Genomic DNA, 24,476 nt, shown 5'->3' on the forward strand with positions numbered 1-24,476 from the left:
TTTGACTTTTACAGAACTTGCTGCATCTTCTACAAATCAAATGTTTTTATTTGGCTCATTATTGCAGTTGTGTCATTATAATTCATATGTATAAAAAGGGTAAACTTTGTCTAATTGAGAGAAGTTTATATCTGTTATACAAAGATTGATAAGTTTTAATTGCTCTTGGAATATCTTTTTTATTTTTATTTTTTAAAGATTTTATTTATTTATTCATGAGAGACACAGAGACAGAGACATAGGCAGAGGGAGAAGCAGGCTCCCTGCAGGGAGTCTTATGTAGGACTTGATGTGGGCCTTGATCCCAGGACTCCAGGATCACGCCCTGAGCCAAAGGCAGGTGCTTAACCACTGAGCAACCCAGGCATCCCTGGAATATCTTTTTAAAACATTAGTGTTCTTTATGTTTAGAAGCTTTCAGTGAGTCTTAGCAATACTAGTTAGGTACTTACATGAAGTTATTTTTGTGATTTATTTAGGTAAAGCACCTGTTGTGTAAAGTACTACAGTTTTGCTTGGGGGACATTTTTCTTTAAAGTGAGGAGACTGTATTCTTAATAAACTTTTAACTAAAATATAGTTGAAAGTATTTTGAACTTACTTTACAACAGGTAGGTCACTATATTGAAATAAAGTGAAACCTTTATAGATAAAATCAGAATTCAGTTAATTAAATATACCACTAGAAAGATGTAAAGGGAAAAAATTTAACACTAATTTGAAATTATCAGAAAGAAATAAAGATAGTAATGGAAAGAAAGCTAAAAACAGTAGTGTAAAAAATACAGTAGTGGGTGTCTGTTATATGAGACTGTACTTGAAGTGTCTTGAAGAAATAATTGTAAGAAAAAAGTGAATGAGCTAGAATTAGGGAAGAGAGCCAGGGGCGGGGAGAGAGGAAGAGAGGAGACATCTGTGATGGGAAGACTTGGAAAATCCTTGTTGGCAAATGGTAGCAAGATTTCTGTTACATGTTAAATATATTTATAATAGTAGTACAGATGACTTGAATATTAAATTATTTAGGGAATTTTAAGGAATTGGGCGGAACTACTTCTGGATACCTGCTTCTGGTTCTGAAATTGTGTGGAAGCTTTTGAGATTTTTGAAAACTGGAAAAACAGAGTGCCGACTCTGAAAACTTAGGTATAAAGGTCAGATTTTGTAAAAGGAAGATTTCCTAACCAGAAAAATTAAGGAACATCTGAGGTAAAAATTAGGTATTGGTTTATTGAATCAAACCATCTTCAGACTTTTCATTCTCTTTTATTAGTATATCAGAAAATTGATACATATTTAGTAGGCACTTTGATGTGTTCTTCATGGCTATACTTTCTAAAGTGGGCAAGTGTGGTCTCTCAGCCTAACCAAGCATCAACAAACTGCTTGGAGAACAAAATAAAATATAAGCTCAGAATCAACCTGAAAGATTAGAATCACTAAGCAGGAATATTTATAGCTTTCTTCCTTTTCACATTAACATATAATGTTTCATTTTTTTCAACTGAGAAAAAATCTTGCTCTCCCTCCATGCCAGTATGTGCTCTTAATCTTCAGAATGACCTTTAATCTGTCTTTTTTCTTGAAGTTTTTTTTTCTTTTTCTTTTTTTTTAAAGACTTTATGTGAGAGAGGGGGAGTGGGGGTGTGGGGTGGGTCAGGGAGGGGCAGAGAGAGAAGGAGAAGCGCATTCCCTGCTGAGCAGGGGACCCTGGGATCATGACCTGAGCCGAAGGCAGATGCTTAACCAACTGAGCTACTAGGCACCCCTCTTGAAATTTTTCTTAGTGTAGCTTGTTTAAGTAACACCTCGGTTTACATATTTAGATATCCTCTTGTCTTTTAGTTTCAGTTCTAGCTGTTCCTCTTCCTGAGAGAATGTTTTAAAATGGGTCAAGCTGCTGCCCTCACGTTCTCCTGTCTCCCAGCCACCTACTTCTACCTCCCTTCTGTCAAAATTGCCCTAATTCCATCAGTGACCACTCAGTGTCATTCAGTGGCTTTTCTTCTCATCTCTTGATTTCTCTGCTGTTTCTGTTAGAAGTGATACTTTCCCTTTGAAATTCTCTCCGAACAGGTTTGGAAATAGAAAAAGTCCTCATATGCTTAGGTAGTTTCAAGAAAGATGCCTCTTTTGAAGGTAACTAGATGAATACATAGCAGCTCTATGATCTTATTAAAATCGGTGAGAATGTTTACTTTTAAAAAAGCGTTCTTTTTTTTTTTTTTTTGCTTAGCCTTAGTAGTTGATCATACTAATTTAATTTTATAAATCTGTTCACTCATTTGTCTAAAATATATTGAATGCCTTCTATGTGCTAGGCACTGTTCTAAATACTTGGGGTGCAAGAGTAAAGAAGACAGAGATTCTTGCACTTGTGGAGTTTATATTTATGTATTAGAAACTACCTCCTTACTATATATCTTCTACATGTATGACTTTTTAAATAATTATATATCTCTTGTTTCCAGTGCATGGTTCAGCACATGTAATAACTAGTTGCTTATTTCTAGATCTCTTGATAGCTGCAGTTAATGTTTTATTAAAACAGTGGTCATATATAGTTATTAATAGGCAGTTTTATCAGAAATATTGAAAGCAATGATTGTATCCATAAATTGCTGTTTCCTTTGGGTCCTCACTGGTCATAGATGTATACTAGTAGTATTTAGCTTACTATCCCTTTGTGCTCCTTAAGTATTAGGGTGCTGTATGCAATATAATTACTGTATCATTACCAGGGTAATCAGTAAATTAAAGCTGTTAATCATGTAGTGTTATGAATGACCTAGTTCTTTTTAAATGTCAGTCTATGAAGATAAATAGAGTCTAGGTTTTTAAATAGGAGAAAATATTTTTTTTTCATAATGCTTGGATAGATAGATGGCTGAGGGTAAGCTAGAAACTGAACATTGATTGAGTTGAATCATATTGTGGTAAAATATCATTAGGGGTGTGTGTATGCATGTGTAGGAAAATATATTCCAAATATAAAATCATATAAATCATTATACAAAATGATCTGAGCCAACATAATATTCAGTGAAGCTATTTGCCAGCAGTATTGGAAATATATCATAGAAGGACAAGTGAATGTTAGCAAATTGTTGCGAGGTCCAGGTTGAATAAAATTGGTGGCAGTGGAGATAGAAGAAGCGCATGGAATTTGGAAAAGTTGGGAAAAAATACATTAGGTTTGTTGATGGTTTACTATAGGGCAGAGAGTAATGTCAACTCCCAGGTTTCCAATTTGAATAGATTGTGATGACAATCATTGAGGTGAGGTACCCTGGAGAACAAGGTTTAGGAAGAAAATATGGATTGAGATTTGGACATGTTGATTTTGAAGTGCCTTTGAGCCTCTGGAGCTCCAAAGACATGTGTATGCGTGAAAACGCTCAGAGACAAGAATGCCATAAGAAGTCGATCACTGAGAAAAGTGTAGAGAGAACACTCAGAGCACTTGGGAGGTTCACAGAGGAGAAGCAACAGCAGTGGGGTCTGGGAAGGGGAAGGGAGAGGGCTTTGTCATTGAAGCCAAAGGAAACAAAGTGGTCCATAGTGTGAAAGGATTGAAAAATGACCCTTGAACTTAGTGGCATGGAGAGAGGTCATGTATTACTTCAGTGAAAACTAAGGAGAGATGAAGAAGCCATGTTGAGCTGAATTGAGGAATGAGTGGGAGAGGAGGAAAGAGAGATAATGACTCTAACAACTCTTGAGAAATTTCTTGCAAGGTAGGAGACAGTATGATAGCCAGAGGGTTATGTGAGGTTGAGGAAAGGTTTTTCTTACATGAGAGGTATGTATTGGAGTTTTATTTTTTAAAAGATTTTATTTATTTATTCATGAGGGACACAGAGAGAGAGAGAGAGGCAGAGACACAGGCAGAGGGAGAAGCAGGCTCCATGCAGGGAGCCCGACTCGATCCCGGATCTGCAGGATCAGGCCCTGGGCTGAAGGCGGCGCTAAACCGCTGAGCCACCCGGGCTACCCTGTATTGGAGTTTTAATAGCTGTGGTAGTAAAAAGTGATAGCGTAGTGATCTCTATATAACGTGTAGCATGTGATATATTTAATTACTTTGCTATTCCCTTATATGAGACTTAAAATTCAGAATATTTTGCATTTAATTTCAGAGAAAATGACCTTTATATACTCGTGTTTTTAGTTAACTCAGTTTTTTACCCTAAGAGGATAGAAACTCAGCTACCCTCAAGCCACATGTATTTTTTTCTATTCAAAAGTATAATCAGAACCAAATAAATTGTGAAAAAGATCATTTTATATGACTTATCCTGGCTCTTTTGTGACATAATATTCTTTTACTAATCTTAAACTCAGTTGGCTGGTGAAGAAGAGGCAGTTGAAAAGAGGTTACACGTGTCACATAGTTTGCTCAGGTGTAAGTCTTCTTGAGAATATCTTACCACATTTTGTGAAGCATATTTAGCTTTATTTTTACAAATTAAACTTATACTTTAAAAACATGAAAGAAATTTAAAGAATTGAAATGACTTTTTTGGTGTGTGATTATAAAAGAATTTAAGTTGTAAATTAATGTTGTAAATCATTGTAAATATTTCAAACAGCATAGGAAAATAAAAGAAATTATTTTCCTCTTAATTCTATTACACACATATTTTGGAGTATATTCTTCTGTATTCTTTTCCTATGCAGGTTGAAATCAGGTTTCAAAATAGTATGTGTTAGAGAAAAAGAGGAGCAAGAGAGGGAAGGAGAAAGAGAATGAATATGTATTTAAAATAATACTATATATAAAATTTTGAGAGAGGGAGAGAGAATGTATATTTAAAATTATACCATATATGCTGTTTTGAAACTTGCTTTTTTTCACTTACCAGCATAACTTTGGTCCCTAATGTGCAACAGCATCTTAAATCACATGAGATCTCCCTCCTTTTATTTAATTTTACTCCAAGCTAATCAGTATGGGCAGTTTAGATTCTCTAACTCAACAATATAAAAGTTGAGGCTGAAAGAAAGTAGAATAGATAAAAACTTGATGGTTTTTAAAAAATATTAATGGGATGAGTTTACTTGAGCTTTTGAGTTATGGAAAGTACAACAGTTCTTCCAAAATGGCCAGATGATGACTGAATGGGAAAGGAATGGAACATATTTTCAGAAGAAAGGTCTGCCAAAACTGAGATCTGGGCTGGAGATGGAAGAGTGTATATAAGCTAGAGAAAGTTGATGAAGTAGATGAGAGGGCAATTTTAGAAAATAGACATATTGATTCTCTGACTTTTAGGGCTAAATCTGGAAACCAAAGCCTGAATGTTGGATCAAACCAGAGTACATCATCAATGTTTGGAGTCCAGGTGGTAATACCAGGGTCAGCTCTAAGCGTATAAAACTGGGTAACAAATACAAGTAGACGTAAAATCTGAGCAAAGAGACATAAAAGACAGCTCCCAGGTTCAAGTTAGGCACCAGGAAAATGTTGAGGAATGGAATTTATACTCACAAGACTGGGAACTGCAAGTCAACTTCTTGTTAAGTTGTGCAGATTATTGTAGTCATATACTTACCATGTCATCATTGACTTAATGGCAAAAAATACTTGCCTGTGTTTTATTTCTAAACAACCTTGGAAATGGGTATGGTTAATAAGTCTGTGCTATTCTCCTAGAAAAGTGGAATTGTATATGTTGTATAAGTTTTGAGGGAAAGGTCTAGGTCCTTCATTTAAGGGAGTACTTTGGGTCAGGATGTAGGGGTATAGTCAAGACATGATAAGTCTGTGATCCACTTTCAGCTTCCCATTCCCCTATTCCTTATCATTCTCATGTCATTAACCAGCTTGTCCTATGTTCATGTCAGGGGATTCAGATGGTTCTTTTTATGCCTTGAAATGCTTCCAAGAAATATATAATTAACGCACTCATTATGATGAATAAGTTCATAAGTTCCAGGATATCACCGAGCTACTGTTGTATCTCATGCTCTCCTCCCCAGTTTTTCCCTCAACCCAGGCTTACATTTTTATGTAAATTTATTAATGTGCTTTCCATAACAGCAGCAGTTCAGTAGTGGTGAAGGGAGTATGAATGGTTTGTTTTCTTGTTTTCTTAGGCACAGTAACCTTGGTGCACGACCAAAGGGGCTGTCCACTCTAGTGAAGAGTGGAGTCCCTGAAGCACTGAGGGCAGAGGTATGGCAGTTATTAGCAGGTTGCCATGACAACCAGGCAATGCTGGATAGATATCGCCTTCTTATCACAAAGGTAGGAAGCTTTTTTCATATTCTTCTCATTGGACAGCATATTAAATACTGTTTTCATAGCTGCAATAAGTCATAAATGTTTTAAACTTCTTTAAAAACTGTTGGTGTTGTGCAGTGAATGGTTCTGCCTTTTGTTCTGAGCACTTGTTGGATAGTATAAAACAGTGACTTCACTTTCATTTTTTTTGTTGTTGAAGTGAAAGATATTTATATTTCAGGCGTTTTCAATTAACCTTATTGTATAAGATTTATATATAGTTATATTTGTATACCATATAATTGTACTCTAGTATAATTTTAAAATCAGATTAACTTAAAATGAAATTAAAAGGCCCTCTGTGCTTATGTAACCATACATGTAAATGATGTGGATAGTTGTTCAGACTCTTATTCTGTCAGGAGCCCCTGGTTCCAATGTAAATACCTGTGCTTATGTCCAAAGAAATGATTGCAGAGCATATATAAGGGTAATCCTCAGGCCTAGCGTCTCCTCCTAGGTCTTGCCTCTTAATTTTGTAACATACTCTAAGTCATGGATTTAAAAATCTCTATTCATAAATGAGATTTTTTGATAACCAAGACTTTGTTCCTCAGGATTTATCAACTTTTCAGAGTCTTTAGCCCCTCTAATTCTTTCTCCTCTTCTTTCTCTCTGTGCCTACTTCCCTTACACAAATATTTTCTGATTACCTAAATTTACCCACTGCTAAATTCAGATTTTCTTTAAAAAAAGTTTATAATTTTTTATGATTAGTGTTTTCTGCAGTGATCCACTTGTGTGTATCCACATATGTGTGTGTATATATCTAAAGTTCCACTTGTATTTTTAAAATTGCAACACAAAGGATATTGAGTTATACTAGTATTTGCTGTGCCATGGTACTGAGGTCTCAGTACGTTGTTGGGTCCAATGACCACTTGTCCCATGTGATTCAAGAGTGATCTGAGGCAAGAAGGGGCTTGCCACACCTTAGGAAAGAATAACCGTGGTGTTCCTACTCATGTATGTACTTTCATAATATTAGAATTTTCTTGCAATTTGCATACTCAATTACATGAGTTTAAAAATTGTCTAGTTTTACCTTTAATACCACAGGGTATATAAGTGATTTAAAGAGATTGTTATCACAGGATGTTATATATCAAGATACTAAACAAACAAACCCCAAAACATACTAGTCTGTCCCTTCAAGTAAGAATTAATGTTCTGATAAGGGATGGCAAAGCAACTACTTCTGGAAGTAAACTCATGTTATAGAGAAGGACACCTGAAATGTTTGGTAATTTAAACATCACTACGTGATTTTGTCACACTGAATGCTACATGTGTTATTATAAAACACTTGCATCTTCTTAACTTAAAAACCTGGAATCCAAAATTCAAATATGTTTAAAACTTGTACAAGTAATTACAGAAAATTTGGGACTGATTGTTAAAAATATAAAAATAAAACACTTTCTGGTTTACTGATAAGAATTCATTTGAATGGGTGCTTGGCTGACTCAGTAGAACATGTGACTCTTGATCTTGGGGTTATGAGCTTGAGCCCCATATTGGGTACAGAGATTACTTAAAAAAATAAAATCTTTTTTTTTTTAAGAAAAAAAATTTCATTTGAGAAAATGATTTCTTAACCAGATTTCAATAAAGTGATTGATGGATGGGACTGAAAAAAAAAAATGATGCTCCCCTATTTGGGTCTCTGGATTTCTATAAGTCTTTTTCAGATATTGATAATGATTAAAACCGTGAATCAAGAAAACTGATTTTGAAATAAGTTTCAAATTGTTTCATAAACTGCTAAATGAACATTTTAAAATAACTCATATTGTATGATCCTGTTTACATGAAATGTTTAGAATAGGCAAATGCATAGAGGCAGAAAGTAAATTAATGGCTGCTGATGGCTGGAGGATAGAATTGGGAGTGACTGCTAACAGATACAGGGTTGCTTTTTGGGGTGATGGAAATGTTCTGGAATTTCATAGTGGTGATGATTATATAATATTGTGAATATACTAAAAAACACTGAATTGTATACTCTAGAATAGTGAATTTTATGTTATGTGAAGTTTATTTCAATAGAAAAATTGCACAAAATAAAATATTTTTAAATGATTCATTCAATATTGAATATTTTTGTACAGCATAAGTTTTTCATTGTTTTATCTTATTTATATCCTATCTATGTCTATGCTTTATAGGATCTATTAGTATAGTAGCACTTTTACATAAGAAAAATTAATAAAATAAATATACATGTATTGGAAGTTTATGCCCAGAAAAGTTTTTATTAATGGGAGTATCTGAGAAAAAGTGTCCAGAGACCATAACTCTGGGTGTCAGATCATTTTTTTATATAAATAACAAACTGTATACTTTTGATGGCTGTTTATAGAATAGCAGCTACTGCTATATCCCTTTCTCTACTAAGAGGCTTCTAAAATTCATACCTTTTAGGATTTCAGACTTTGGGAGAAAAATAAAGAATAGTCTTCACAATGTTATTTATGAACTCCCAACAGTACAGTGTATGTCATATATATGATAAAAGCCTTCCCATATGTACCAAGCACCATGGTAATTTAGAGTATACAATTGCAGGAAGGAGTTTAAGATCAAGAGACAGAATGACAAAAAATGTTTTCATTGAATAGAATATTTTCAGACTCTCTTTTACTTTGGGATTTGGCTGTGATTTACTTACTGCATGTGAAGACTGGAGGGAGACAAGACCCGTATTATTTTTTTATGGCAGTAGTAAACAGATGCCTGGGCTTTTCCAGTTGTGAGGCTTTGCATCTGCCTTTAGGCATTCCATTCTGAATCACCTACCTTTGTTCTGTAGTTTCTGTTTCCTGCAGTTTCCTAACTTGAGGAGCAAGAGTAATCCCCTCATTCTCTGGACTATAGTTACGGCAAACTTAAAAGCTTGCAGTCGTGTCCCCATCTTCTGCTCTTCTAGCTCTTCCAGTGCTTAAGAACCTAAATTCTTAAGTTAAATCTCTTTTGAAATACTTAGAGCAGGTTCTCTTTCCCTGACTGAACTCTTGTCTGATGTACTTGGCACATGCTTGTCAGCTTGTTGGCACAAGATGGCTGCTCTGCGTCTGGTGTTGTATTCAGAAAAGAAGGAAGACAGAGACAGTCAGTCAAACTGAACTTTAAGGCATCAGTCCTCCAGATTGCAAGTCTGCACAGAACTTCTGACACCACCTGCAAGTTTATGGGTCCCCAGAGCCACTCCTATGTCATACTAGCTTATCTACAAACTTGAAGGTCCCTGTAGATACCTTCTAGGAGTATAGCAAAATGTTATACTCATGATTATAGGTGTGTAGAACCAGTCAAAGGAAAGGATATATAGGGCAGAATCTGAGACTGAGAGGGTTTTAGATATGAATCTTGCATCATCCTCAGGGACACATTATCCTTCCTGGATCAATGTATAGTAGTACACACTTAGAAAATCACCAACGCAGGAAGCTCACCAAGCTGTGGATTCCAGAATTTGTATTGGGGTTTCATTACATTGGCATGATTGATTGAATCATCACCCATCTGGTTGAACTCAATGTTTAGCTCTCTTCTCCCCTCCCCTGAAGTTGGGCTGATATCGTCTGGATCAACATCTCTAATCACATGGTTGGTTTTTTTTTGGCTTGGCTAGCCTTCATGCTGAGTCTTCTTTTTAACATAAACTTGTCAAGGCCTACCAGGAGTTGCCTCCTCAGCATAACCTATCAGATATGGTTGAGGTGCCCACCATGAATGAAAAAAAGACATTCCTGTCGTTTGGAACATTCCAGGAGTTCAGAGGTTATCTCCCATAAGCCTGTACTGAGGCTAGGCCTCTTTTTGGCATAGCTGTACCAATTCTGTTGCCTTTTTCTTTTTAAAGATCCATTTATTTATTTTAGAGAGAGAGACCACATGCACATGAGCAGGCGTAGGGGCAGAAGGGAATGGAGAAAAAGAGGAAAAGAATCCCAAGCAGACTCTGCACTGAGTGTAGAGCCTGACCTGGAACTCGCTGTCATGACCCATGAGATCAAGACCCACGAGATCACAACCTGAGCCGAAACCAAGAGTCAGATGCTCAACAGTTGGAGCCACCCTGGTGTCCTGTCTGTTGCCCTTTTAAAGGGCTTTCTCTTAAATCTTAAACAATAACTTTTACTAAATCTTTTTGGCCAGAATTCTGTTATGTGGCTAGTATCTTCCTGGGAAGTTGGGAATTTTTTATATTTTTATTTTTAAGATGGGCACATTGCTTCTCTTCTCTACCCACTGAAATATGGGCTTATTAACAAGGATGAAAAGAGAAAGTAAATATTGGGTAGACACCTACCTTTCTCTGCTACAGTTGCCTGTTAATAGAGGCAAAAGTTGAGATCTGTTATGGAATAATTTATTATAAAAATTAAGTTTCATAGTTTATTTTAGAATGGCAAATGTTTAAAAATTGCTACTCGAGATTGACTAACAATGTAGAATTTAAGAAAATATCATAAATATTTTCACATTCAGTTTATACATTGATGATTACATGATGTTTCAATTCCTATTGTTAAAAAATTGTGTAGTTTATCAAAAACAACATTTTCATACAAACAGTATAGAAATGTGTGGCTCTGATAATGTTCCTTTATTCAAGCTCTCAAGTTATAACATTTCTGTGAGAGGAAGTACAATAGTATATTTAGTTTCCTTGTCTTCCTTCTAATAAAAGATAATAAAACATGAATGTCAGTATCTTAAAAAATAGTTTTGTCCGTTTTCTATGTTTAAGGGTAGAAATTAGATAGCAAGTGCCTGTAGCCAAGAGTGTGTGTATGTACTTTGGTGGTGAATACATATAAGTTTACAAGCTGCTTGGTAGAAAGAACATGAACACCCAGTAAGAAGTGCTTCTAGTATTTGGTAGTTGTTGGTCATGGGTCAGCAGTTGGTAGTGTCTTCTTTTGGTCTAGTTAATTTTTCATGTCTTATCAAGGAAATGGCAATATTCCATATCAGTTAACAAAATGGTTCATCTTGAACAAATAGTTACTTTATAAAAACCCTACCAAAGATCTATGATTATGTAGGGAAGGAATGTGAAGTATTTACAGAAAACTTACCTAAGATTTGGCTTTTATGAAAAAGTAGTCTGTTGGGGCGCCTCACTGGCTTGGTTGGTGGAGCATACAACCCTTGATCTTGGGGTTGTGACTTTGAGCCCCATGTTGGGTATACGGGTTGCTTAAAAATAAAATCTTTAAGAAGAAAGTGAAAGAAAAGAAAGAAAGAAAAAGTAGTCTGTTTATCATTTATTCTTTAGTAGTGGTGTAATAGTCCAGAATTAGAAGCAACAAATCACATTCTGAAGCATTCTTTTCAGGTATGGTGGCTTATAGCCAGCAGACTGAATCTAGCTATAACATGCTTTGTGTAACCATCAGTACATCAAAGAATAGTATATGTATGTGATTCAAGCTTGTACTTTCTGTTTGACCATAGACTTACTATTCATTATTTATTTTCTGTTCTTCACATATTATAATCCTTGAATGGCCCTCAAATGTATTTGATTTTGTGACTCCATTATACTACCACATCAAACATTGCCTCAGATGAGGAGGCTATCCTAGTGTGGTTTTATTGGATAGTATCTGTTTCAGCACTTAGCATTATACTGTCTAACACTATCCATGTCGTTGAAAATGCAAGATTTCATTCTTTTTTATGGCTAAATATATATCCCCCCCCCCATATCTTCTTTCTTTATCTGTTGATGGACACTTCGCCTGCTTCTGTTGTTCAGCTATTGTAAATGATGCTGCAGTAAACATGGGGGTACATGTAACCCTTTGAATTAGTGTTTTTGTATTTTTTGAGTAAATACCCAGTAGTGTGACTCCTGGATCATAGAGGAGTTCTATTTTTAACTTTCTGAGGAACCTCCATACTGTTTTACACAGTGGCCACACCAGTATGCATTCCCACCAACAGTGCAAGAGAGTTTCTTTTTCTCCATATCCTCAACAACATCTTTTGTTTCTTGTGTTGATGATTTTAGCTTTTCTGACAGGTGTGAGGTGCTACCTCATTGTAGTTTTGCTTTGCATTTCCCTGATGATAAGTGATGTTGATCATCTTTTCATGTGTCTACTGGCTGTCTGTATGTATTTCTTTGGAGAAATGTCTATTCATGTCTTCTCATTTTTAATTGAATTATTTATTTTTTGGGTGTTGACATATCATTTCTTTATACATTTTGGATAGTAACCCTTTATTGGATATGTCATTTGCAAATCTCTTCTCTCATTCTGTAGATTGCCTTTCAGTTTCGGTGATTGTTCCTTCACCTTGCAGAAGCTTTTTATTTTGATATAGTCCCAATATGGTATTTTTGTTTTTATTTTCCTTGCCTCAGGAGACATATCTAGAAAAATGTTGCTATGTTCAATGTCAGAGAAATTACTGCCTGTGTTCTCTTCAAAGATTTTTATGGTTTCAGGTGTCACATTTAGGTCTTTAGTCCATTTAGAGTTTACTTTTGTATTTTGTGCTTATTTTGTGAAAGAAAGTGGTTCAGTTTCATTCTTTTTCATGTTGCTGTCCAATATTCCCTATACCATTTGTTGAAGAGACCATCTTTTTTCCCATTGTGTATTTATTCCTCCTTATTGACCATATACTTGTGCATTTACTTCTGGGTTTTCTTTCTTTTTCATTAAATTTTTTTTAAGATTTTATTTATTTATTCATGAGAGACACAGAGAGAAGTCAGAGACATAAGCAGAGGGAGAAGCAGGCTCCTCGCAGGGAGCCCGATGCGGACTCAATCCCAGAACTCTGGGATCATGCTCTGAGCCAAAGGCAGATGCTAAACTGCTAAACCACCGAGGCATCCCACCTCTGGGTTTTCTTTTCTGTCCCACTGATCTGTGTCTATTTTTATGTCATACCATACTGTTTTAATTACTACTCCTTTGTAATATTACTTGAAATCTGGAACTGTGATACCTCCAGTTTTGTTTTCTTTTTCAAGATTCCTTTGGCAATTCGAGATGTACTGTGGTTCCATACAAATTTTAGGATTGTTTGTTTCAGTTCTGTGAAAAATGCTATTGGTATTTTGATAAGGATTGCATTAAATGTGTAGCTGACTTTGGGTAGAGTAGACGTTTTAACAATATTTGTTCTTCTAACCTGGAAATATGGAATGTCTTTTTTTTGCCTCATCTTGAATTTCTTTCATTGGTGTTTTATAATTTTCAGAATTCAGGTTTCTCACCTGCCATAGTTATATATATATATTTTTTCTTCCCCTAAACTATAAGCCTTATGTTGTGTTAAGGCGTGTGTAAAGTTAAGTATGAAGCAGCATCTTTTTCCCAGGAGTCTTATCTAGTTGGAGACAGCTGTAAGCATTGGGTTAATTTGAGCATCAGGTCTTGGTATACTAGCTTCCATTGTTTTTTCCAAAGAGTAGAGTAGGAATCACTAGGAATTACTGGCATAGTTTTGCAATGGCAGTGGGGTGTGTAGATTGAATCACCCTGAATCTTGTAGCTCAAGGCTAGAGAGTAATATTGAATAGAGAAGAGGTTGGGAGTACAGTGTGGAATAATCATACTCTCTGCTCTTGTTTTTATAATGTAATTTACAGAAAATAAAGCTTTATAAATCTTTTTGACTGGTAGGAAATGTAATGGGACCAAAAATTCTAAAAGGATGAAAAGCTTTAGACTAGATTCAACAGAAGATGAACCAGGACAAAGGTTGCAGGCTAACTGATAACCATAATCTGATGCCAAAGACAAGCAGGACCAGTTAATAAAGGTGTTAGATCTAAATTATGGAGAGTTATGTTGACTCCATTGCTAGCATCAAAAGGAGTTTTCAGATACAACTTGTCTTTGTAAAAGTGGTAGCTCCTCCTTTGGAGGAAATGTTGGCTCTCACTGTGGAGGGAGACCTTGGGTTCAGATTTCAAGTTCTGCTGCCTACTAGGTTTGTAACCTTGGACAAGTTCCTCAACTATCTTCACTCTCAATTCCCTCATTTGTATAATGGTCTTAATCTGTATCTTATGGAATTGTTGGGAGGATTCAGTTAGATAATTCACATAAAGCACTCAGAGCATACCTAATACATACATGGTAAACATTAGGGAATGAGGAAAATTATAAAGCAGTGTATGCTTAAATGAGTGGCACAGAAAAGTACTATGGGAAAAATGGAGATTACTATGGGTTCTTGAGGTCTATGCAGGTTTCAGGACATCCAACTGAGAAAAGAAGAGAAAAAAGGAAAACAACATGTGTAATACTCTGTTATCTATTTGTGTAACTAATTCATTCTTTAATGATCAAACATTAAGATGTCTTTTATGTGTGACACTATGTTAGGTACTTAGAGGTGTAAAGAGAGTAACACTTATACCTAGCCTTGTAGGAGTTAACAGTCCAATGGGGGGAGGCAGTCAAGAAAGTAGAGATACGATGATAACATGGTAAGTGCCGTGATAAATTATGAGCGGAGAATTAAGGGAGCAGAGTGGAACAGCCAACTTTGTCTAAGAGCAACAAATAGGAGGATATATTTAGGCTAAGGCAGTGCCAAGCATAAAGACACAGAGTTGTCAAAGGTCCTGCCATGGTTAGGTTGTGGGAAGTGCAGTGTGACTCAAGGGAGATCTAGACTATAAATTCTCAGCGAGGATTGTGTCTGGATATTGCTTACTGCTGTAATCTTAGCATTCAACACTAGTACTTCTCTCTAGCTAATGGTAGAAAACACTTGCTGAGGGAATTACTGGAGTGCATGGGTATTATGGAGTTATGGGCATTATGTCTAGTGCTGTCTTATGTTCTTCCCATGTCAGCCTGACCACTTCAGTGTTGTAATTCTCATTTTTACCATTGAGGAAAAAGAGATGTAATCACTAAATAGCAGAATCAATTTTTGATACCATAAAGTAGAAAACTCTTTAAAAGAGAAATGAAAGGGATAGGGTATTCCTACATTTTGTCTTTTAAAGATCCTTTGGAAGGAAAAACTTCTGTATTTTTCTCATTGTTAATAAAGATAATAAAGGCTAAAGAAATAAAGATAATAAGACAGTAAAAGGCTAAAGAAATAAAAGCAGTACTATCCCTTTTCTTTGCTTTATACTGTTCATTGTATGGAAATGAAATTTATAATTTGGTTTATTTATTACTCAGTTTATATCGGGAAACATGTATAAACCCTACGAGTGGTAGAAAACATCTAAGCAGTACTTTATAGAATCAGTGCTAGAACAGTTCTAAAACATCTAACTTCTAAGATGTTACACAGTCTATCCTTTTTTAAAAAAATATTTACTTATTTGAGAGAGAGAGAACACTAGTGGGGTGAGAGAGATGAAGGAGAGGGAGACAGGGAAGCAGACTCCCTGCTGAACTTGTAGCCCAATGCAGACGATCCCAGAACCCTGAGGTTATGATCTGAGCCGAACAAAGTCAGTTGCTCAACTGACTGAGCCACCCAGGCACCACTACACAGACTGACCTAAGGTGGCCTGAGGTTTCAGCCATTGTCTGCTGCTGCATGACTTCTACTAAAGGCTGAGGGCATCAGCACTGTTTTGGGATCAGTGGCAGACTTGTACCACATATTCCTGAAATCTTAAGTTCTTTATTGCTTGCAGTTGTTATTTCTTGTTATTCCTATGAAATTAGCATTCTTCATAATTTTGAGGTGATCTGAAAAGACAGTAGAGGATTGTGACCCTATTTCCCCTATGGGATCTGAGACAGAATTTAAAGCACCTGAACTGAGGATTCAATCTTAATATCTAGCTCGAGGAGCCATTCAGTAATGATTACACTTTCACATATTAGCAACCATTTGACATGGGGGAAGTTTGGTGTGTTTGGGGGCAACTTGAATTTTATGTTGTTTTACAGAACTGTATGTGTAATTTCTTAATTAATTAATTAATTAATTAGTTTGTTTTAGATGATCTGGGGGAGGGGCAGAGAGGGAAAGAGAGGAAGAGAGAATCTTAAGCATACTTCATGCTGAGCGTGGAGCCCAATGCAGGGCTCTGTCTCACAACCCTGAGATCATGACCTGAGCTGAAACCAAGAGTCAGATGCCTAACCAGGCACCCCTGTATATGTAATTTCAGTAATTACATGACATGTCTGGTATAATTTATCCATAAAATCTGCTGATTATTATGGTAAATATTGGATCATGGTTCTGTGCTCTTTTGTAGAAGTGATCTAATTTATAACATTCATATTTTGCACTGTTAAAATCAAAACAAGTTTTTTAATTGATAAGCTTTCAGAAATAACATCATCACAAGCCATTTCTCCCCACCACTTGAATTCTTGGTTTTTCCAAATGTATCTTTTCTTATATCAATAAACATATACGCTGTATATACTAGATTGATCTAGATTTGAGTCTCACCCCTTCCACATATTAATATATGATCTTGAAAAGTTATTCCAACTTTCTAAGCCTCAGTTTCATCATTTATAAAGCAAGGATAATGGTAATACCTACTGGAATTGTTATAGGAATTAAATATGATGATAATGTGCTTGGCATATAGTAAGTATTCAAGATAAGCACTATTTTTACCAATATGATATGACATCATGAACATGATAGCAGGAGTAAGGATATTGGTGTCAGTTTATATTTCTACTTTATCTTTTTAATTATTTTTAAAAAAGATTTTATTTATTTATTAATGAGACACAGAGAGAGAAGCAGAAACACAGGCAGAGAGAAAAGCAGTCTCCATGCAGGGAGCCCGACATGGGACTCCATCCCAGAACTCCAGGATCATGCTCTGAGCTGAAGGCAGATGCCTAACTGCTGAGCCACCCAGGTGTCCCTATATTTATACTTTTTTTAAAAAAAAGTTTTTATTTATTTATTCATGAGAGACACACACATAGAGGCAGAAACATAGGCAGAGGGAGAAGCAGGCTCCCTGTGGGGAGCCCGATGTGGAACTCGATCCCAGAACCCCGGAATCACAACCTGAGCCAAAGGCAGACGCTCAGCTGCTGAGCCATTCAGACGTCCCATATTTCTTTGTTAATACGTGTGTTAGAGTACTTCCAGTCACATAATTTTCACAAGAGCATGTGATGTGAATAACAGCTGACAAAACTGAGAAGGAACCGTTTTAGAAATATGAAGTGCAGACTTGTCTTTCATGTTTTTCTTTTTCTGGTTGGTGAATGTCATGGAATATTTGAATCCTAAAACTTGACTTTCTAGGGATTATGATTTATTATTTAGTGATTATGCCTATTCAAGTATACCATAAAGTCAAATGATGTTCTCTAAAAACCATTCCTAATGACCGTCTGTTATAATCAAGACTGCAAGGCAAGTATTAGTCTCATTCACCTATTAATTCATTTATTCATCCAGTAACTCTTTATTGGGCAGCTTTTACGGGCCAGGCTTTCTGTGGTTTCTAGGGCTATGTAGATGAAATGCGTTCATACCCTTGATGAGTGTAGCCTAGGTTAAGATAGGTCTGTGCACAGATAGATTGAGTATATTATGATACAGATTATAATAGGTATCTTAATCAGGTATATGGAATACAAAAGAGATGGTCACAGCTCAGGTAGGCGAGGGAAAAGTTCACAAGGAAGAAGATGTCTGAAGATAGCCTGAGCAGGATAGAAGAGAGGGCAGTATAGAGTTGGCTAATGTAGTGATTGAGCTGCCAGTTAGTGACTTACCTTAGATTGTGCAAGGAGACTTCACAAGTGAAATCAGTGTGCTGCTGCTTTTCATCACTCCCCACCCCATTGGCTGACTGCATCCACTATTCATGGGTCAATGCTTGTCCCCTTGTTAAATTGGAAGAATGTAATACAAGTTTATTCTTGTTAGAATAAATATGTGAAGTGAAAACTTAAGAAAATATGTCATATCAAAATTATACATCACAAGAATATTTAATTGGTTACCTAGGGTTGATGTAATAGAATTTTAACAAGTAACATTATAGATAGTTGAGTTCTTATTCTATGCTGGTACTGTGCTAAGATGGTAATGCATATTAATTTTTAGAGTCCATGCAATGAAAAAATGCTCTGTATCAGATAGATAGAAAACAGCGTAAGCTTGAAAAGTAGAAGTTCAATTTTATAAACTACAGACAGCGTGTGCTCAAACTTCTATCAGAGAGCCAAAAGGGCAGTAGTTGCAAATATTACTTTGGTAGTTGCTGTCAAAATCTCTTTTGGAATATAAATAAAAAACAGCCATGAGACTGGCCTGTTTTAAGATTCTGCAAATTCTCTGCTTTCTTGAGCATTATATGGGCACATAAGGTTTCACTCTCTTTATTCTTGTCAGGTTATTGGTACTGCTTGGAATAAAGCCTGTCTTCTCTTTATTCTCTAGTGTATTATTGTAACTGATTATTTTTAATAAAACATATAGGTAAAGAAAATGTTTTATTGTATTTTGGTGGAATGTACTATAATTACTGGACATTCTCAAGAGGAAATGTTTAAATTGGTATTTTTATTATGATTGAACAACATTTAAAGAATATTTAATTAAGAAGTCAAGTTATGGTATCAGTTACAGATTTCTTTCATTTGATAAGGTCTCACAACTAAATTAAACTCTGTACATAATTTAGCCAGGTAGTTGTTTGCTTTTTCTTTACTTGGTTTATTTTTGAAAAATTCAGTGCTGTAGGTTAGTCAGATAACCCTTAACATTAGATTTCATCAAGAGGCAGGGCACTGCTTAATTACACGGCTGTTCTGTTCTCTGTCATCACCTTGTCTAGTTGTAGGAAATGAGCTTTTTTGATAGAATGGGGTTATTCTATCATCTTCTATTCATTGGTATGTATAAAAGCCACAGACTTTTGTACTGAATGGTACATTACTGATATAGCCATGACATTACAAAAATTTTTCTAGAAAATGTGTAATTCTTTAACATATACTAACCACCCAAAATAAGGTGGGCAAACAGAATAAAGGGTATTCACTGTATTGTAATGTCTTGAGCATGTAGTTACCAGTAGGTCTTTATGAAAGGAAATCAAGAATTATTGAAAAAGAAAAAAAAAAAGAATTATTGAAAAAGATTCTTGGGATGCCTGAGTGGCTCAGTGGTTGAGTGTCTGCCTGCCTTTGGCTCTGGTGGTCATCCTGGGGTCCTGGGATCTAGCCCTGTGTTGGGCTCCCCACGGGGAACCTGCTTCTCCCTCTGCCTATGTCTCTGCCTTTCTGTGTGTCTCTCATGAATAAAATCTTTAAAAAAAAAAAACAACCTTTAAAAAAATGCTTTAAGAAAATGTACATTTTCTCTTTTCTTACATAAAAGGCAGTGATTTCTTAGTACATAATTATTCCTTGCTTATTATTACTTTTTCACAGCATCACTTTTATCATTTTTTTCATCCTCTGAGGTCTTTCATTTTCTATGATATCTATATTCACTTTTGCATGTATCAAAACTACAATTAAATGTGAATCTGAGATGCACTGAGAGTCTTTCCCCCCAGCATTGACATTTTTCTGTAAAATTTTTAAAATTTTCATGTACTTCTTTTCATGTACTTAAGTGACAGTGTTCTGTTTCTAGTAACAGATACTGTTTTTCTTATCCTTTAAACATAGTAAATAGTTTCCAGGTAAATTAAGGAATAGGTAATTTTCTTTTTTATTATTTTTTAAAGATTTTATTTATTTATTCATGAGAAACACAGAGAGGAGAGAGAGAGAGAGAGGCAGAGACACAGGCAGAGAGAAGCAGGCTCCACGCAGGGACCTGGGACTACATCCCAGGTCTCCAGGATCACGCCCTGGGCTGAAGGCGGCACTAAACCACTGAGCCACCCGGGCTGCCCAAGAATAGGTAATTTCCTAATGTTACCTTTATTTTCATGTCATGGAGTTAGCGAAGGAGAACACTGTTTGAAGGGAAGTGTTTGGATTATTGAGCATAGATCATTTAGTGACATAAAATATGTATTTATAGCTTTAGAATTAAGGATAAGAGGAAAACAGTGATATTTCTCCTAAATCATGCAAATTTTCAAGAGTCTTAGATTATACTATGACTCCTGGATTCCAATTTCATAACTTTTTTTCCCCATAATAACCTTGTTAATCTTATCTGTACATGTTTCTACAGTATAGTTATATTGGGTAATGTGGTATGATGAGTTTTCCCCAGGGTTTTTGTATTGATTTACTTTTTCATTCAGATTTGTTTTCATCTATTTACCATTAATTGGTGTCAAGGTTAAAAAAAAAGTATGAGACAACAGATATGAGCCAGGTACCAAAAACCCACCCTCAGTCCCCCACATTACACATTTCTTGTATTTTGGTAACAACAGTTCCATTTTATAGGTTATTGTTTGATTATGTAATGAATCTTTCTCAATATCTTTAGCTTTTTCTATCTCATTACAGTTTATATTTGTTTGTCTTTCCATCATTTCTTCCATTCTCTATTATCAGCCTTCTTTTCTTAACTGTCTGTAATGTAGTTCTAAAAAGTGATTTTCATTATTTGGTATTTTATATTTGCTGGATTTCATTTTCCTGTGAATTTCTCAGATTAGGCTGCTTGTTAGTTGCATGGCTTTTAGTTGATTTTTAAACTGACAAGACAGTATACTGTCTCATCATAGAGAAACTGTCATTTTGTTTCTCCAAACAAAATGTACTTTGTAGGGACACCTGGGTGGCTCAGCGGTTAGGCGTCTGCCTTTGGCTCAGGGCGTGATCCTGGAGTCCTGGGATGGAGTCCTGCATCTGGCTCCCTGCATGGATCCTGCTTCTCCCTCTGCCTATGTTTCTGCCTCTCTATCTCTCTGTGTCTTTCATGGATAAATAAATAAAATCTTTTAAAAAAATATACTTTGTATTCACAGAGCCTTGAATATAAATATTTGTTGAATGACTACATGAATTAAAATCTATAGGTCAGTGCTCCATGATTTAAAAAAGTAGGAGGGGTTAGGTTGGTTATAGTATAATAATTGGAGAATTATATTAGAAGTTAAGAATGTTGGTTTTTGTTTTTTGGTTGTTTTGTTTTGTTTTGTTTATTAGAACACTTCAAATTATAGACCAGAGCTGACTAACTGAAGTCTCATTTTTTCATCACATTTGATGAGTAGCTCTTAGGGACCAGATGCAAGGCTAGTCATTGAAAAGTTGTATTCTTGATTTATTTAGTATTTTCATTATAAGATAAATAATTACCTCTTTCAAGCTTATAGAGTAGATATGTAATTTTAATATGCACACAAAAAGGCCCCGAATTATGACACACTGTGCATCTCCTATTGCAAACTCATATCCTGGTTTCTACTTCCTTTTCCTGTCAGTAGAAAAAAAATAAACAAATGGAAAAGCCAAAGGACCATTGAGTAAATTAAAGATTATTGTGGACCTTGGAAAAATTCAGCTTCTTTGAGAAATTTCTTGAGCTTCTTCAAGAAGATACTAGATAAATTCCATGTTGAGGATATTATTGATACTGCAGAATATTTTCAGATTTTAAAGATTTATTCCATGAACTGGCTTTTGATTTAATTAATATATTCATTCCATAGACTTTTTCAAAATAAGTATTGTAATTAATTCAATACATTGCTATTTAAGAATGATTACACCATAACAATTTATTATGATTCTCGTTGTTTTTGTCTCTCTCTTAAATCTTTACTTTTTCTAGATTGACAATTTTACCAGTAATGCTTCTATTAAGAATAAAATAAGTCTACTTTTTTTTTTTATTACAAACACTTCTATTCCTAATGAATGATGAATAGAGTATATAAAAGTTGCTGAAAACTTTTTTATTGCTGGGTTGGAATATTATGGGTATGCATATTTGAGAGCTTTTCTTGTTACTACTGTCAGAATAATTCAATCACTTCTATCCTTTAAGAGCTGATCTCTGACATGTTTATGAAAGCTACATAATCTTTTAATAGATGACTAATTTTCTGAAGACAGGATTATGAAGCTTTTACCTTGATACGTGCAAAAGTGATATGAAAAGAAGTAATTCCATTTAACTCTTTAAAACTTCAGTTCTTGTTTGAAAAAGTATAATGGCAACTTTTAGTTGAAAACTTAAAAAAAAAAAAAAGGAAAGCTTATCTGAATATTTCTACCCATTTTGTTTATTTGGTACTTAGATACTCTGGATAGGTACTCTGGATAGGTACTTCATGCAGATTATGTAACTGAAATCTCTGTAGCTTTCCTATTTTACTTTCTAGGAACTTTAGATCTTTTAAGAGTTTCAAAGCTCATTTCTGTGCAGGGATAATTTAGGAATGTTTATAAAATTTCGTTCTCATTTAGTCCTATAGAGCTGATCATGCAGTCCAAAGGAAAATTGATCTTTATTACATTTGATTTAAAATCTGGGATCCCTGGGTGGTGCAGCGGTTTGGCGCCCGCCTTTGGCCCAGGGCGCGATCCTGGAGACCCGGGATCGAATCCCACGTCGGGCTCCCTGCATGGAGCCTGCTTCTCCCTCTACCTGTATCTCTGCCTCTCTCTCTCTCTCCCTCTGTGTGACTATCATAAATAAATAAAAATTAAAAAAAATAAAATCAAGATTTTCTGAGTAAGAAAACTGTAAGAGAACTAAAATGAAGAACTGAAGGAATTCCCCTAGATAATCTACATACTCCTTTTCCCTGCTGGGTTGGTGATATCTCTTGGTATTGACCTACAGTTTTTCCAACTTATTTTTACTTTCCGATTTGAACAGAAAATAGATTGAACTTGATCCTTGGGAAAAGATGATACTTAGTACCAGAGGAGAATCACTTTTTGTCCCTGTGGCACAGTGTAGTCTTGCATTAAGTGCTCTGGGACTAATTAATCAGGAAACGATTCTAATTAAAAGGAAACTGCTCATCAGCTGCCTCAGACTATTTTACAGAAGAAACTGTAGACTTGGCTACTTGCTATCCAGCTTCTAGCAACATTCTTTTTTTTTTTTTTTTTTAAAGATTTTGTTTATTTATTCATGAGGGACACAGAGAGAAGGAGAGGCAGAGAGACACAGGCAGAGGGAGAATCAGGCTCCACGCAGGGAGCCCGATGTGGGACTCGATCCCGGGTCTCCAGGATCAGGCCCTGGGCTGAAGGTGGCGCTAAACCGCTGAGCCACCCGGGCTGCCCTCTAGCAACATTCTTTAACTGCTTATGTCCCACTTGAAAGGAGTGAGTTGAAAAATTTCTTGCCAACTTTATTTTGTAGTAGGAAGCTTTGATATTTACTTATTTTAAAGATTTTATTTATTTATACTTGAGAGACACAAGAGAGAGGCAGCGACATAAGCAGAGAGAAAAGCAGACTCCCTGGGGGGAGCCTGATGTGGCACTCCATTCCAGGACCCTGGGATCACGCCCTGAGCTGAAAGCAGACACTTAACCACTGTGCCACTCAGGTATCCCTAAACTTTGATAGTTAACTGACTTCTTTTTAGATGTAAATTTACATAATAGCAATAACTTTGGAGTTAAAATATTTTCGTTGATCAGCAAGGTTTTTTAACTTGTATTCTTACTATGTTTTTAAAATCATGGAACAAACGTGCTATTTAGAAATAATCTTAGTTGACGACATTTGGGTATGTATGTAGATAGATACATAAACATGTATGTCATATGAGATCAAAATCAACATAAATATCTAACAACTATTAGTGGATTTATCTAACGTTGGCATTTGTGTAAGCTTAACAGTTTATTTGGTTTAACTGAAGTCTTCTTAAAGAATTAATATATAAAAGAAACTTAATTTCATAAGGGTATATGCATTATGTATATATTCTGTCTTGTTTTCCAGGCTTCTTTGTGTTTGTATGATGATTATTATATGCAGCATATCAGCTATCTCTTAATTTACCAAATAGTAATTGATTATGAATACTACTTTATCATTGTTCTTAATGTTGCTTTTGTTAATTTACTTCCTATCTTTTGATAGTGTTTTAATACATATACAGAAGTTTATTAGTTTCTAAAATAGGCAACTAGTTGGACAAATTAGGAAGATAAGAACTGAAAAGCTTCCCTCAGTAAGAATTGGAATTGTAACTTACTCTTTTTCGTATCCTTCCAAGTCTTCCATCCCGACCTGTTGGCGCATAGTAGATTGTGATTTTTGTATTTTGACTCTTTATTTTTATGAGCAT

The 24,476-nt window shown here is 35.4% G+C and overlaps 1 protein-coding gene across 6 annotated transcripts in view; it reads left to right on the top strand.

The window, feature by feature from the left end:
- Positions 1–24,476, top strand: part of RABGAP1L (RAB GTPase activating protein 1 like) — a 735,225-nt gene that overhangs the window by 219,393 nt on the left and 491,356 nt on the right. For all 6 annotated transcript variants that reach the window (XM_077901749.1, XM_077901744.1, XM_077901747.1 and 3 more), the window contains one exon: positions 6,100–6,250. In XM_077901749.1, the coding sequence (XP_077757875.1) occupies positions 6,100–6,250 (151 nt within the window). The remainder of the gene's footprint in view (positions 1–6,099; positions 6,251–24,476) is intronic.

Source organism: Canis aureus, chromosome 6, assembly GCF_053574225.1.
Source record: "Canis aureus isolate CA01 chromosome 6, VMU_Caureus_v.1.0, whole genome shotgun sequence".
NCBI classification, from domain to species: Eukaryota; Metazoa; Chordata; class Mammalia; order Carnivora; family Canidae; genus Canis; species Canis aureus.